Genomic DNA, 11939 nt, shown 5'->3' on the forward strand with positions numbered 1-11939 from the left:
CCCCGGTAGAGATCTGTCGTTGAGCCTGACGTGCCATAATTTAACTTCAGGATTGAGAATCATACTCTGCTGTCCCTCTGGCTTATTCTCAACGATCACTTATTCTCAGCTTCCTCACAGCTCCTACCTGTACCTGCTCAGGCAGCATTCAAAGCCTCTTTCTGCTGAAAAGCATCCAGTAGCTTGTTTACAATAGCATCCTGCAGCTGGCCCAAGTGTTTCCTATAAACCTCACGGCCATCAGCCAAGCTTTGCCCTGGAAACCAGGGGCTGAGCAAAGGCAGTTTCACCCTTCCTGGTGTTCTGCAACTTGTTTGTTCCTTCCATGCCTGAAAAGCCTGCTGGAGAAATCAATCTGCGAGGAGGAAAAAACCCCAAACCAATGGCACCCCTGAGCCGTCAAGCTCAGAGGCATGCACAGCCTCTTAGCGTAGGAGACGATACTTACAGGTATGTCTGCTTGAACAAAAGGTTGGTGGGTTTTTCATTGACATGGTAGAGAGGAAATGGATCAAATCCACCAATGAAATCAACTGAAAAAAAAATCAGAACTCAAATAAACAAACAAACATGGCCAGAAAGTTGGAAGGAAATGAAAGGAAAAGTCGGTTCGTGTCATGGCATAACACAAAAATCAGTGAGAACAGAAAAAATGATTCTTCAGGTATGGATTGCCAGGTGGAAAGTTCTCCCTCTTTTCCTGGATGGATCCCTGAGGCTGGACAAGCACGCCAAAGAGGAGATTCAGCTAATGCAGAACCCAAAGCAGAGAGCTAACAAAAGACCTAAACCAAACAAAAGCTCCAGAAAAACGAGAGGACCTCCCTCAGCCTTCTCGGGTATTGCTGCCACGCCGTGACTTCACAGGGAAGGGAGCTGCCAAAGCCTCGGCCGTTCAGCGATGTGCTGAGAGAAGGAAGCTGGGGGCTGGCTCGTGAGTAAATGCCAGCAGAGAATTTGGCAGCGCAGCGGTCCCCATGAAGGTTATATACTGAAGTGGGAATTTTCTTGCCCCACTTGTCTTTCCTGCAAGACAGACGACAGCAGCTTTGGAGAGCTGCGAATACCCCATTGTCTGCAGCTCTGCTATTTTTCGGGTCCCCTCTGCCAGCTCCATTTCTTTAAATTGTATACAAGTCGGAACAATGCTTCCCTTCTCCAGTCCTCACAGAAGGGCGATGTAACTAAACCAGGAATGTTTTAAGGGACAATTCCCCTTAGTAACCATGGAGCAGTTTTCCAAGTCTCTCTTAGTTCCCCTGAAATTAGGCCAAGTCTGCGCTACCAAGCTTGGCCAACACAGCGGGGTCAGCGCGGGGATGATGTGGTACGGTTTGTGATCGACCTAGAGAGCCCTGCAAAAACCTTTAAAACATATCCAGCTTAGACTCCTCTCCATGCCAAATTAGAGCATCTTGTTTGGAAGTACAAAAGCTATCCCATCCATATATAACTGGCATGTTATTAACTATATAAATGCCTGTTCATTTTCCTTTCCTGAAGGTGGCACTGTAATTTTAGATTTTAGCTCTATACTTTTTATTAAAAAAAAAAAAATAGAAAAAATGTTTATTAAATATATAAGAAGTGAAAAAAAAAAAACCCTCTAAAAATATATTTAGAAACCCAAGGAGGATGTACCCTCACAAATTCCATCTTGATGAGTAGCCTCATGCTGACACTGTGGTTCTGGAACAACTGTGAGTTAGCGGGTGAAATCTGTAGAGATTCTAAGCAAACTATTGGGATCCTTCCCAGCACTTCCAGTGAGATTGAACTTCACTTAGCCACTTAAAAAAAACTGAGAGTATTTTAAAATTGGAACAGTTGGCAGTTTTAAAAGAACAGATGCTAACTATATTACCTCAATTGTGCAGCATCTAAATTAGGAAGGCTTCTTAACGACATGCAATTTACAGTAACTGTCTGTTACCTTTAACAAAGTCATCTCATCTCAGCACCCAACCGTGGAAGCACCCAAAAGCCAAGTTTCTTAAAGAGAAAGTCTGAGCTGTGGTTCTCTGTTGCTACCACCAAGACATCTCAGTGCATCAGGACACCTGAAATACTCTTGCCCACAGTTCAGTGTTAGTAGATCCCTACTGCTGTGTTTTCTCATGAAAATCACGTTAGCATGAGCTTCCTGATTAATGTGCCTCAGCACTTGTAATTACTTCATGCTGTATATCAAAGGAACATTTAAAAGAAACCACAAATGGAAGAGAAAATTAAAACGCAGCTCAAATTCGTTCGGGTCACTGGAAGGATCTACCACTGTGAGTGTGAAATATTGATGGTTTGTCATTGTTAATTATTCAAGCTGGCATTTTAACTCCAAGCTGGGAAACTGGGAGGAAAAAGGAATTTGTTAGTGGAAAAAAAAATAAAAAGTATCCTGGAATTAACAACTCTGTGTTTCTAGATAATGCTTCCTTCCATGTGATTGCCTCTCCTACCAGATCCCTCCCAAAAAAACGAGCTCTGTCAAGTTACTACCTTGCAATATTCAAAAGAGGCTCACAATTCAAGCTATTTAGCTACCAGAAGAGCTATCGGATATTTTTAAAAATATTACTTATAACAAAGCGCCTTCACTAAGTGCAATTCCAAGCTCTGAACAAATAATCAATAAAGCCAGCAGAATGAGTTCAGCTGCACAGGAAACAACAGCAAAACACGAGGACAAGTCAGATAAGCAATGCAGCTCATCTCACCCGTATGAAATCAACATTCTTCACATACTTTCAAATAGTCAGCTCAAAGCTGTTATTTTTCAGCTACCATCCATGCCAGCTGCTCTTTAAAACAACAGAGCTACTTGCACAAACCTGACAAAAATCTTAAGGAAGTGATATTTGGGTATAAAACCTTTGAATCAGATCCTTACCTGGAGTGAACTGGCCTAGACCCACTGATTTCAGTAAGAATATTCCAATTTAAACATTCTGAATTCAAAAACAGAAAGGCCAAAAAAAAGCAGAATTCACATTTATTTGATCCCTACGCATCCATTTTTTGTTTGCAAAAGTATTGGTCTCAGGGGGCATTTTAGAAGGGCAGTAATACAGGACCAGGCTGCAGGTGTCTGGATAGATCCCGCAGACCCAACCATCCTTATGAATTCTCTGAATTTTTGCTCTTTTCTGACCCATCACAGTGAAGGTGTGACACTTGAGAGAGTTGTCAACCAAACACGAGAGTCAGCTCCGTCATCCTTCCCGTAATTCAGATGCAGCGCTTCCTCTGCTTTTAAATTAAGTGGTCAGGATGGTTCCTGGCAAGAAATCTCATGCTCTGCTTCATCCTCAGCTTATGGCACATGATACTCAGCAGGTGGCCCAGCTGAGTACCAGGCTTTGCTGTAGTTTCTCCTGCTTAAATTTCAGTGGCATTACTCTTCAGCTATAGAAGTCTAAGAACAGAAGAAGCTGCCCAGTTTCTCTGAAGCCTAGCCTGAGTGAGTAGCTAACACCACGCTTTTTTTTGTGTTGGAAGAGTAGCCAGATTACAGCACGTAACACTTAGTGACGTGGGGAGAAATATCACACAGTAAAAACAGCTGATCCTTGCAAGGTAGGCAGGACCACACCACATAAAGGGAGAGATGGAAAGTAGTCTGATGACAACTTGTTCTTGATAGATGAACATCTGAGATAGAAAGTAAATTTAATAAACCCTTTCCAGGGGTTCTGTTGATAAATACTTACAGCTGTCTTCTTCTTCTGTAAAAACACTAACAACATAACAGGCGTAGACAAAGCCCACCAGCTGGAAAATAGAGAGAATAAATCATTTCAGCATCAATCTTACCCGGCTGGTCAAAACCCACTTGGCATGACGTTAGCAGCCAATATTTATTCTCCACTTGGCAGCACTACCGTAATGGTGGAGCCAAGTCATATTGGCTGTGAGGTGGGGAGTACAGGTGGAGGCTTAGAGGAGGACACTGCTGGCAGCAGACTCAAAGCTCAAAACTTGACCCATCCTCACCTGCAGATTGCGACCCGCTGTCACTAGAATGGTTGTCAAGAACATGGGCTGGCTTTGTTGATATTGAAACTAAGTTTATGCTCTGTAAGAAGTGATGGGGATGTAGGAACTGAGGGAACATTTTAGACAGACCTCTACATACAGGGATAGGTTTTATTACCAGAGGTTCAGGTTTTATTAACAGAGGTTCAGCTCCTCAGCTCTGTATTCCTGTGATAAGGGGAATGAAAGGGAAGAGAAATTACACTGGTGTAGGAGCAATCAAAAAGACGTGAGCAGTTTTTATGCAGATGAGGTGGAAACTTACTTAACCATGAGAACAGTGCTGTACTGGCAGCAACGTTTAGAGCCACTGAGATCTTTTGTAATGTAGGCTTGGAGATCTGAAGTTCATTGGAAGGAAATCCCAGTCTTACTCTAGGTCCCCATTTTCTAAGGGTCTTTCTATGGAGAATAGACACTGCTGCATGGAGTAATCAAGCATTGGGCCTGCAAAGTAAACGGGCTGGGGCATGGTGAAAAACAAGCAAGACGGCAGTGATGGTCTTACTTCACAAACTGCAGAGGCTAGCAGGAAACTGCCAGCTCCTGGGAGGAGAACAGACATGGGGAAGGAGCAGTAACACAACGGGGGTGCCTCTCAAATAGCCGTCCTGGCATGGCACGGCCCTCATGTCAACCCATTGCTCGGAGCAGCGTTTTGAGCAGAAAACTAGAGTGAACGTTAAAAAAGCAATTTGTGGGAGCCCAGCGGGTCTGTGCTTAGTTGATAGAGCTTTGTAGGAGCTCTGAAGTATCCGAACTGCCGTGTTCAATTTCAGTAGCAAGTTGTTACCCAGCCTGAAAAGAGAAATAAGCTTTTGGTACTGTGGGAATTAAGCATTCTAGATTCAGCAAGGTTTTATTTTGCTCTGCCTTCTTCCTGGTAATCAAATATCCTCTCCATCCTTCATTTTACATCTTTACATAGCACCCCACTTAGCGAGATCTTGGTTGACAGTAACCGTATTAGTAAAGTTATTGTGAGGCGTAATTGTTTTCCACTGTGAACTCAATTCTCCTGAACAAGAGCTAGGATGTAACATGCAGTGACTCACTCCAAGGGAAGACAGAATGATGCATGGTGAAGCTCGGAAAGTAGAGTCCATTCATTTTTAATATGACAGAAAAATACATCACAGCAGAAAACAAAAGGCAAGATAATGAGATTTCTACTGGGGAGTTATAAGGCATTCTTGATTTCTCCAGCTCTCCCAGACAAAAGAGATCTTGTTGGAAGGGAATGGAATATTTCTGTAGCATCATCAAACCCTGTATTGCCTTTACATCTCCTATAATCATCCTAGAGACGAGCCAGCTCTGGGTGGGCCCTATGGAAACACGTCCCCGTACCTCAGTGCAGTAGAGGTAGCTCTGACATTTTTTGAGTTTGAAGGTCCAGCCGTTTGTATTTCACAAGAGATAAGGCCAAATCACAGGGCTGACACACACACAAATACCCACGCAGGGAAGATGCATCTTGAACGCATGCTCTGATTCCACAGGAGCTTTCTCCTTCCCCAGATTTTCTGTCATGCCCCAGAGCAGGAACTTTGGATTAACTGCCATGCAAAATGGCATCAATCATCCACTATTATTATATGCTATAACATATGCACACAAACCTTATCTAAGGTTGCCGTTCCTGATATCTGGGTCAGGGAACTCCTAATTCCAGCTCTGTTGGAGCAGAGAGTTTTGTTTTTATTTCCTGATAAAAGTTTCAAACTGACCTGACTGATGTTAAAATTTTTCTTTGTGTTTACCTTATAACCCATTCCTTCTTGACAAGAGTTTCATCAATAATAAATTGCTTATTCAGCTGAACATTTTTTTTTGATTCAAATAATTTCTGCAAGTCTTACAGCCTGCCCAGAGTAGGAGATTTTCCATGGCAAAGGAGGGAAGAGACCTACAAGATAAACGTGAGCACATTTTTACACTGGCTGACCTAAACTGTAATTAACGGTATCACCTCAGGGGTGATGTGAGCTCCTGGGACTCCCTGCATCTTGCTTCCTGCGTGAATTGTGAATGAAGCAGTTACAGAGAAACACCGTTCCTATCGCCCAGTTGTTCTCAGTGGAAGAGTCTGCTGGAGCACGCCGTGATTAGACTCCAAGAGACAGCAGTGGTTCCCTTCTGACTGCATTCTTGATGAAGATGTGTCGAGCCCCCAGACACCACCATGGTTAGCAGTAATTAACACTGAGCAGAAGGCTTCAAAGGCCAAGAATTCAGAAGTAATTTTGCTCTTGCTCAAAACGTGGTTTTCATTGCTGATTTCAGTAAGAGGGTTTTAAGCTCTGCCATCCCAGGGAAATAAATAGCAGGAATTCTTAGATCTTTGTGAATCACACAGGAAAGGTGGAATAGGAGGGGAGAAGTCAGTGATGTAAAACGACACTAAGCTATTGCCCTAATTCCCCAAAGAATGTTCCCGGGCTTTAGCCTCTGCTGCTGTTTCTCCACTTGTTCTGTGTGTTCAGTACCAGCTTCCTCCAGGCTGCACAAGTATCCGATTAAGCTTTTTATTAGGAACACATGTCGCAGGCAGGTGTGTTCAGTCAGCCCGTCGGACAGCCTGGGAACGCACACGCTGCCGAGCAAGGGAGAGGATGGAGCAAGGGGATGGAGCTGGGATGTCCCAAGCATTGTGCCGGCTGATAAACAGAGCAGAAAAGGCAGTGTGTGTTCCTAAAGAACAAGGCAACAAACCAGTTCCTCGGTCGTCTGAAGTTAACTTTTAAATACTGAGTTGAAGAGTGTTCATGGAAGAGCAGCACTGAGGTAAAGGACTAGAGGCACAAAGAGTGAGTTACAGGAAGATCTAACGGGAGGGACCAGCTGGCTGCAAGCGTACAAAATACTTGAAGGATGGGAAGGCAAATTTTAGAAGGTGTTACTGCTGCTTGAATAAAATCTTAGCTTTGATCTGCATCTGTTCTGGTGAAGATTCTGGGCTCTTCAACTCTTCTCTCCGGAGAAAAGAGAAACTTCCCATTGCTCTTTTTTTTTTTTTTTTTTTTTTTTCCCACCACAGAGTATGTGCAGAATCTCCTTCTCCAGGGCAGATGTACTCCAGGTTTCACTTCTAATCAGAGCTAATGAAGCATGTGCGCTCTCACTGAGAGACTGGGGGGGAAATAAAGAGCCTTCTGACCAATTCCCAAGCTACAAGAAAGCCAAAGCCAGCCTGTGAGAAAGCTATTGTGGCCAGATAGTCAAAATGGAGCAAAATCCTTTGATTCCCTGACCTTCTTTACTCTTTGGATGCAATTACAACCACTGAAAATCTAGCTTCTGCCAACAGCAGAGCATCTCCTGCGCCTTGCTTCTCACATAACATCTGCTGTCAAAGCCTGAGCTGCCGCCTTCCTGGGAGCCTTCCAACCTGTCAGTCTGAGCGAAAGCAGCAGACAGGCAGCTCTCTCGGTTGGGAAGATATTTCCAATTTCCACCCCAATTCAACGAAGCCTGAGGAAAAGCCTAGACCTCCCCGCTCCCAGAACTACCATATGGGCGGCCCAGAGCTATGCCAGGTATTTCAGACCCAGAAATCGCTCCTCTCCCTGCTGGCTGGCGAGATGCAAGATGAATCCTTGGTAAGATAAAAACAAAGCAGATTTTTTGACACTGGCTGCTGTTGCATTTCCTGATTAGGTTCTTAGGATTAGTTTTACAGTTACATTTCTACACCAGTACAGACTTCAAGAGTTTTTGTTCTAATTGGAGCTTTTCCTCCGGTGTCTTCGGTGCTCAAGCACTGAGCAAGATTTTCATTCTGGGCCCTACAGCTACCCGTCTCGTGTGTGGTGACTGATGTACCCAAGTTTGATCCCTCTCCAGATTAAAGGAGCTGCTTTTGCCTTTGAGGGGTACAGACAAGCTCTGAACAAAAGCAGACTGAGACCTTATGCATCTTCCTCAAACGTACACCCAGGAGTGGGATAATATAGCCAGCAGGAGTCAAGATGACAGCCAGTACTGGGGTTGCCATATGGGCTAAGGTTTGCTTTCCCTCCGCTTTGGCATGCACGATGAAATCCAGTGAGATGAGCTCAGCCTTCCCCAGGCACACAGCACGGTGCACTGTAGGTCCTCGGGAGACTCGAGGAATTGGGACTTCCAGAAAAGAAGTAAAGAAGTCTCCTCAGCTGGGTACTGCATAAAGAACATGGATATCACACTACTGTATCTGGAATTTAAAAAATAAATTAAAAAAAAAAAAAGGGAAAAAAAGAACTACCCAACAACTTCTAAAAACCACTGAACAAAGCAAAACCAGCAGAATGGGACAATTTTGCTTGTCCTTCCCCCTTAAAACGGTGCTGACTACTGAGGTCTCAAATGCGTGGGAGATGAGGAGGGAACTGGGTCATGTCCCTGGCTGCATCCCCCGAGCCCTCAGCTCCTCCGCGTGGTTTTTGTACTATCGATCTGGCCTCTCTGCCAGCCTGCTGCTCAGTACCTGCCTGGCGCTCTGGGAAGGACGGCAGCCTGTAATAAAATCTGCCTTAAAATGAGATAAAGAGCACAGAAAGAGATCCTGGCAGGGATCAAAGAGTTTGACCCTCAGAGACTAAGAAGGGAGAGAAGTGGCTGACTGGTTTCAGGCGAGGTCTGAGTGAGAATACGAAAAGGCTTCTTTCTGCCTTACCTCAGCAAAGCAGAGGGGAAAAGCTCTGTTTTTCCCACTACATGACAAAATTATATGAGCATTTCAGAGCTGGCAGGAGCTACAGGCCTGGGGCTTCAATATTCTGCTTTTATTACAGGACAAGCACAAATTTACCTCACTCTGCACAGCTCAGCCCATATGGCTTCCTTGCATACAAATATTTTACCCTCATTTCCAGGGTTTAGGATGTAAAAACCCACTGCGAGTTAAGTCTCGGGGAAAAGGATAGAGAAAATATTTACCTAAATCATATTTTATCTTATGGTTCCCTCCTGTCTCCCCAGCTGGCCCCTTGTGGTGGTTTACAGATGCAGAGGGAGTACTGGCCTGTGCCCCAGGGAAGCAGAAAACACTCCTGGAGACACAGACTGATGAGTAGCAGTGTGAGCACTGAGCTCAGGACAAGCTGCCTAAGTCAGTGAGACACCCTGAAACAAGGCCCTGTCCTGGTCCACATCAGGACTAGTTGTTGGCTGGACCTTGAGCCTGGGACGTGGTGATTGTGGCACCTCAGGTGTGTAGGAGGATGCTAACGGTGACACTTCTGCACTTCAGGTCCACCTGTTCTGACTTCAAACTGTGTCAGTTGTCTCACCAAATTCAGGAACAGCACTGGATCAGCAGCAATCCTGCTCCACCTAACAGCTCTTTATATAAGAAAACGAGCTCTGATCTTCTGGATGCATTGGTTTTCCTTTCTCATACACGTGCATTGAAGCAACTCGCAGACACTTTAGGTCGGATCCTTTTCCCTGAAGAAAAACCCACCAAACATTACCAGCATAAAGCCCAGCAGGGGTGCAGGGTGACTTGTTGCTGGCTGGTTGTGTGATACCCCTACTTGTTGGGCTGCTGCTGTGCATGTCCAGTTTCTCTAGCAATATCATTCATAAGAACCCATGAACAAGCAAACAAATAAGAACATTTCCAAAGGCATTTGCAATCAGGTGATATAAACTGGGATGCAAAGTGTAGGCCAGCCTCTGTGCCTGGAAAAGACAAAGGGCATCTCCTCAGCAGTGGCTCAGGTGGGCTCAGCAGCGTACTCACCGCGATCAGGATCTGGAAGGAGCTGTGCATGACCTCGATGTACCGGTACTCCAGGGCACAGCCTATCACCGAGACGTACGAATGGCTGTCCAGTCCTTTGATGCCAGACATCGAAGCCTCCTTTCTTACGCAGCCGGGACCATTTTCACTCCACCACGACTGGTGCCGGGAGATGTTAAATGTCAAGAGTTCGCTGTCCTAGAGAGAAGAGTTGCAAAGAGATCTCCACTTACTCCAAGAGCATCTGATGTGCTGCCAGATGGGGGTCATTAAATCAACGGAAAACCTAAAGCTTCTGAGATCCCCACCCTCAAGAAACACTAGCACTGATCAAAATGCATTGATGTTAGATTTCAAATCTGGAAGAAAAAGGCAAATGAGAGCACAGAGCACCCCGTCACAGAACCTTGTGCTATGGGCATGGAAGCAACACAGAGAAATGAAAGAGATAAACTTCATCACCCCAAAGCAAATCTCAAAACCCAGCAGATCTTCTTGTGTTCCTAGCTTTTAACCCACCTACCAAGTTCCCCTACTGTTTCTAACTGTCCCATTTCCTTCCACTCCTGACATCTGGTGTTTCTGCTTCTTCTGTTGACCCTAGCACTGACAGCCTCAGGTCAAGTTACCCAGCTGAGCTGACCTCAGTGACCGCTGCAGCTTCTTACAAACACTTTTGCTGCAATTCCTTATGAGCTCTACTTCAAGAGAGGCTTTTTTTGTTTTAGTCTGAGCTTCGCTAGTTCAATAAATAATGCCATTGTGGGGGTTATGTGGTGAAACATCACACAAGTAGTGCAGGAGTTGTGTGCAACCAGCTGCTGATTTCAAAATAACACACGAGAAAAGCATGAGACCTGCTGGAGCGTCCAGAGCGCTTTGGGATTTTGAGCCTATGGGACACGGCAAAGCCCTCCCTGCAGATGGCAAAACACAAACTGAGAGCTGACAGAGTGGGTCAGGAAAGATCAGCCACATCGCTCCATAGACGAGTGCTAAGTGCTGGGTGCCCCCGGCAGGCCTCTCGGGTCACTCTGATGCAGAATCAGCCACAAGGGAGTGGAAGTTTTATTCCGAAGGTTAGATTACAAAACAGATCAGGCAGAGAAGTCATGCGTCTCTACAGGGTAGGAATATGTTTTGGATTCACGCACCCAGCCAACTGTTTCTAAAGCTTTTAGCACCTATCCGTGTGCTACTTGGCACTGGTCATGCCAGGGTCGTGCAGACCGCTGCAGGAAAGAAGCAGCTCCCAGAACAGCAGCAGAGCTTGGGGTATTCACTTCCTAACACAGGAATCCAAACGTGGCAGCTCCTCTGCCTTAGTTCCCCACAGTCCAGAGGGAAAAATGGGATGAGAGCAGCGCGGGATGAGAGCAGCCACTCCAGGCTCTGCATTGCCCTCAGCCCAGAGGACTCGTCTCTGCTTCCAGTACAGGCAGCGTAGCCAGGTAAGCCTGCAGATACACTTCTGCATACCCATGTTTGTATCCAGGGGCAAATTTGAGTTACAAGAGCAGAAAACCTGAACGCCAGCCAGATAACTCGTGAATAGAGACCGACCGCCCCAGCGCGCGCATTGTGTGGGTACCCTCCGCTGCACCACGGATCCTAAGAAACAGTTTGCAAAGCTGTTATTAAAATATGCTGCAGGAAGCACATGTTAAGAAATGTGGACAATTAAGTGAGGAGGCAGCTGCCAAGTTCCCGACATAATCACCGCAGCAGATGGGATGTTTTACAGTAGATGGAGGAGGGCATGGAGATGAAGGATGGCACCAGCGCACGAGCAGCCTGAATGGCAAAGGAAAGACAATAGAGAAAACTATTAACAGTTGGGAATTTAAAGGGAGCTGCCTGCGTTTTTAAGGCCAAGGGAAATAATTAGGTTGGCAGCTCCAGGATAACACCCTGCAAGGAGCTGTGCCATCTACATTGCTGGAGTTTGCTCGTGCAGCTTCTTGGCAGTTTTGACGGAAGAGTCTCCAGCTTGCTCCCTCTGCTGGGCATTGCTCTTCGGTGGCCCACAGAGATCCCATATATCAACCAAATCGCATCTTTTCTGCAAAGCTTGCTCTTTCTCTCCCAGCTTTGCATGTTCTGACACACGGATTTTCCCAGAAAAGCTCTTCCCCCTGCAGCCAGCCAGCCCTCCAAGCTGCTGGGCTCTTCTCACAGA

The 11939-nt window shown here is 45.6% G+C and overlaps 1 protein-coding gene across 3 annotated transcripts in view; it reads right to left on the reverse strand.

Moving 5' to 3' along the window:
- NKAIN4 (sodium/potassium transporting ATPase interacting 4) overlaps positions 1-11939 on the reverse strand; it is a 47141-nt gene that overhangs the window by 5779 nt on the left and 29423 nt on the right. For 2 of the 3 annotated variants that reach the window (XM_068700358.1, XM_068700357.1), the window contains exons 4-6: positions 9761-9958; positions 3708-3768; positions 449-533 (exon numbers count right to left, since the gene is read on the reverse strand). In XM_068700358.1, coding sequence (XP_068556459.1) covers positions 449-533; positions 3708-3768; positions 9761-9958 — 344 coding nt within the window. The remainder of the gene's footprint in view (positions 1-448; positions 534-3707; positions 3769-9760; positions 9959-11939) is intronic. The other variant, XM_068700359.1, reaches the window with a different exon arrangement.

This window comes from Anas acuta, chromosome 16 (assembly GCF_963932015.1).
Source record: "Anas acuta chromosome 16, bAnaAcu1.1, whole genome shotgun sequence".
In the NCBI taxonomy this organism is placed as follows: domain Eukaryota; kingdom Metazoa; phylum Chordata; class Aves; order Anseriformes; family Anatidae; genus Anas; species Anas acuta.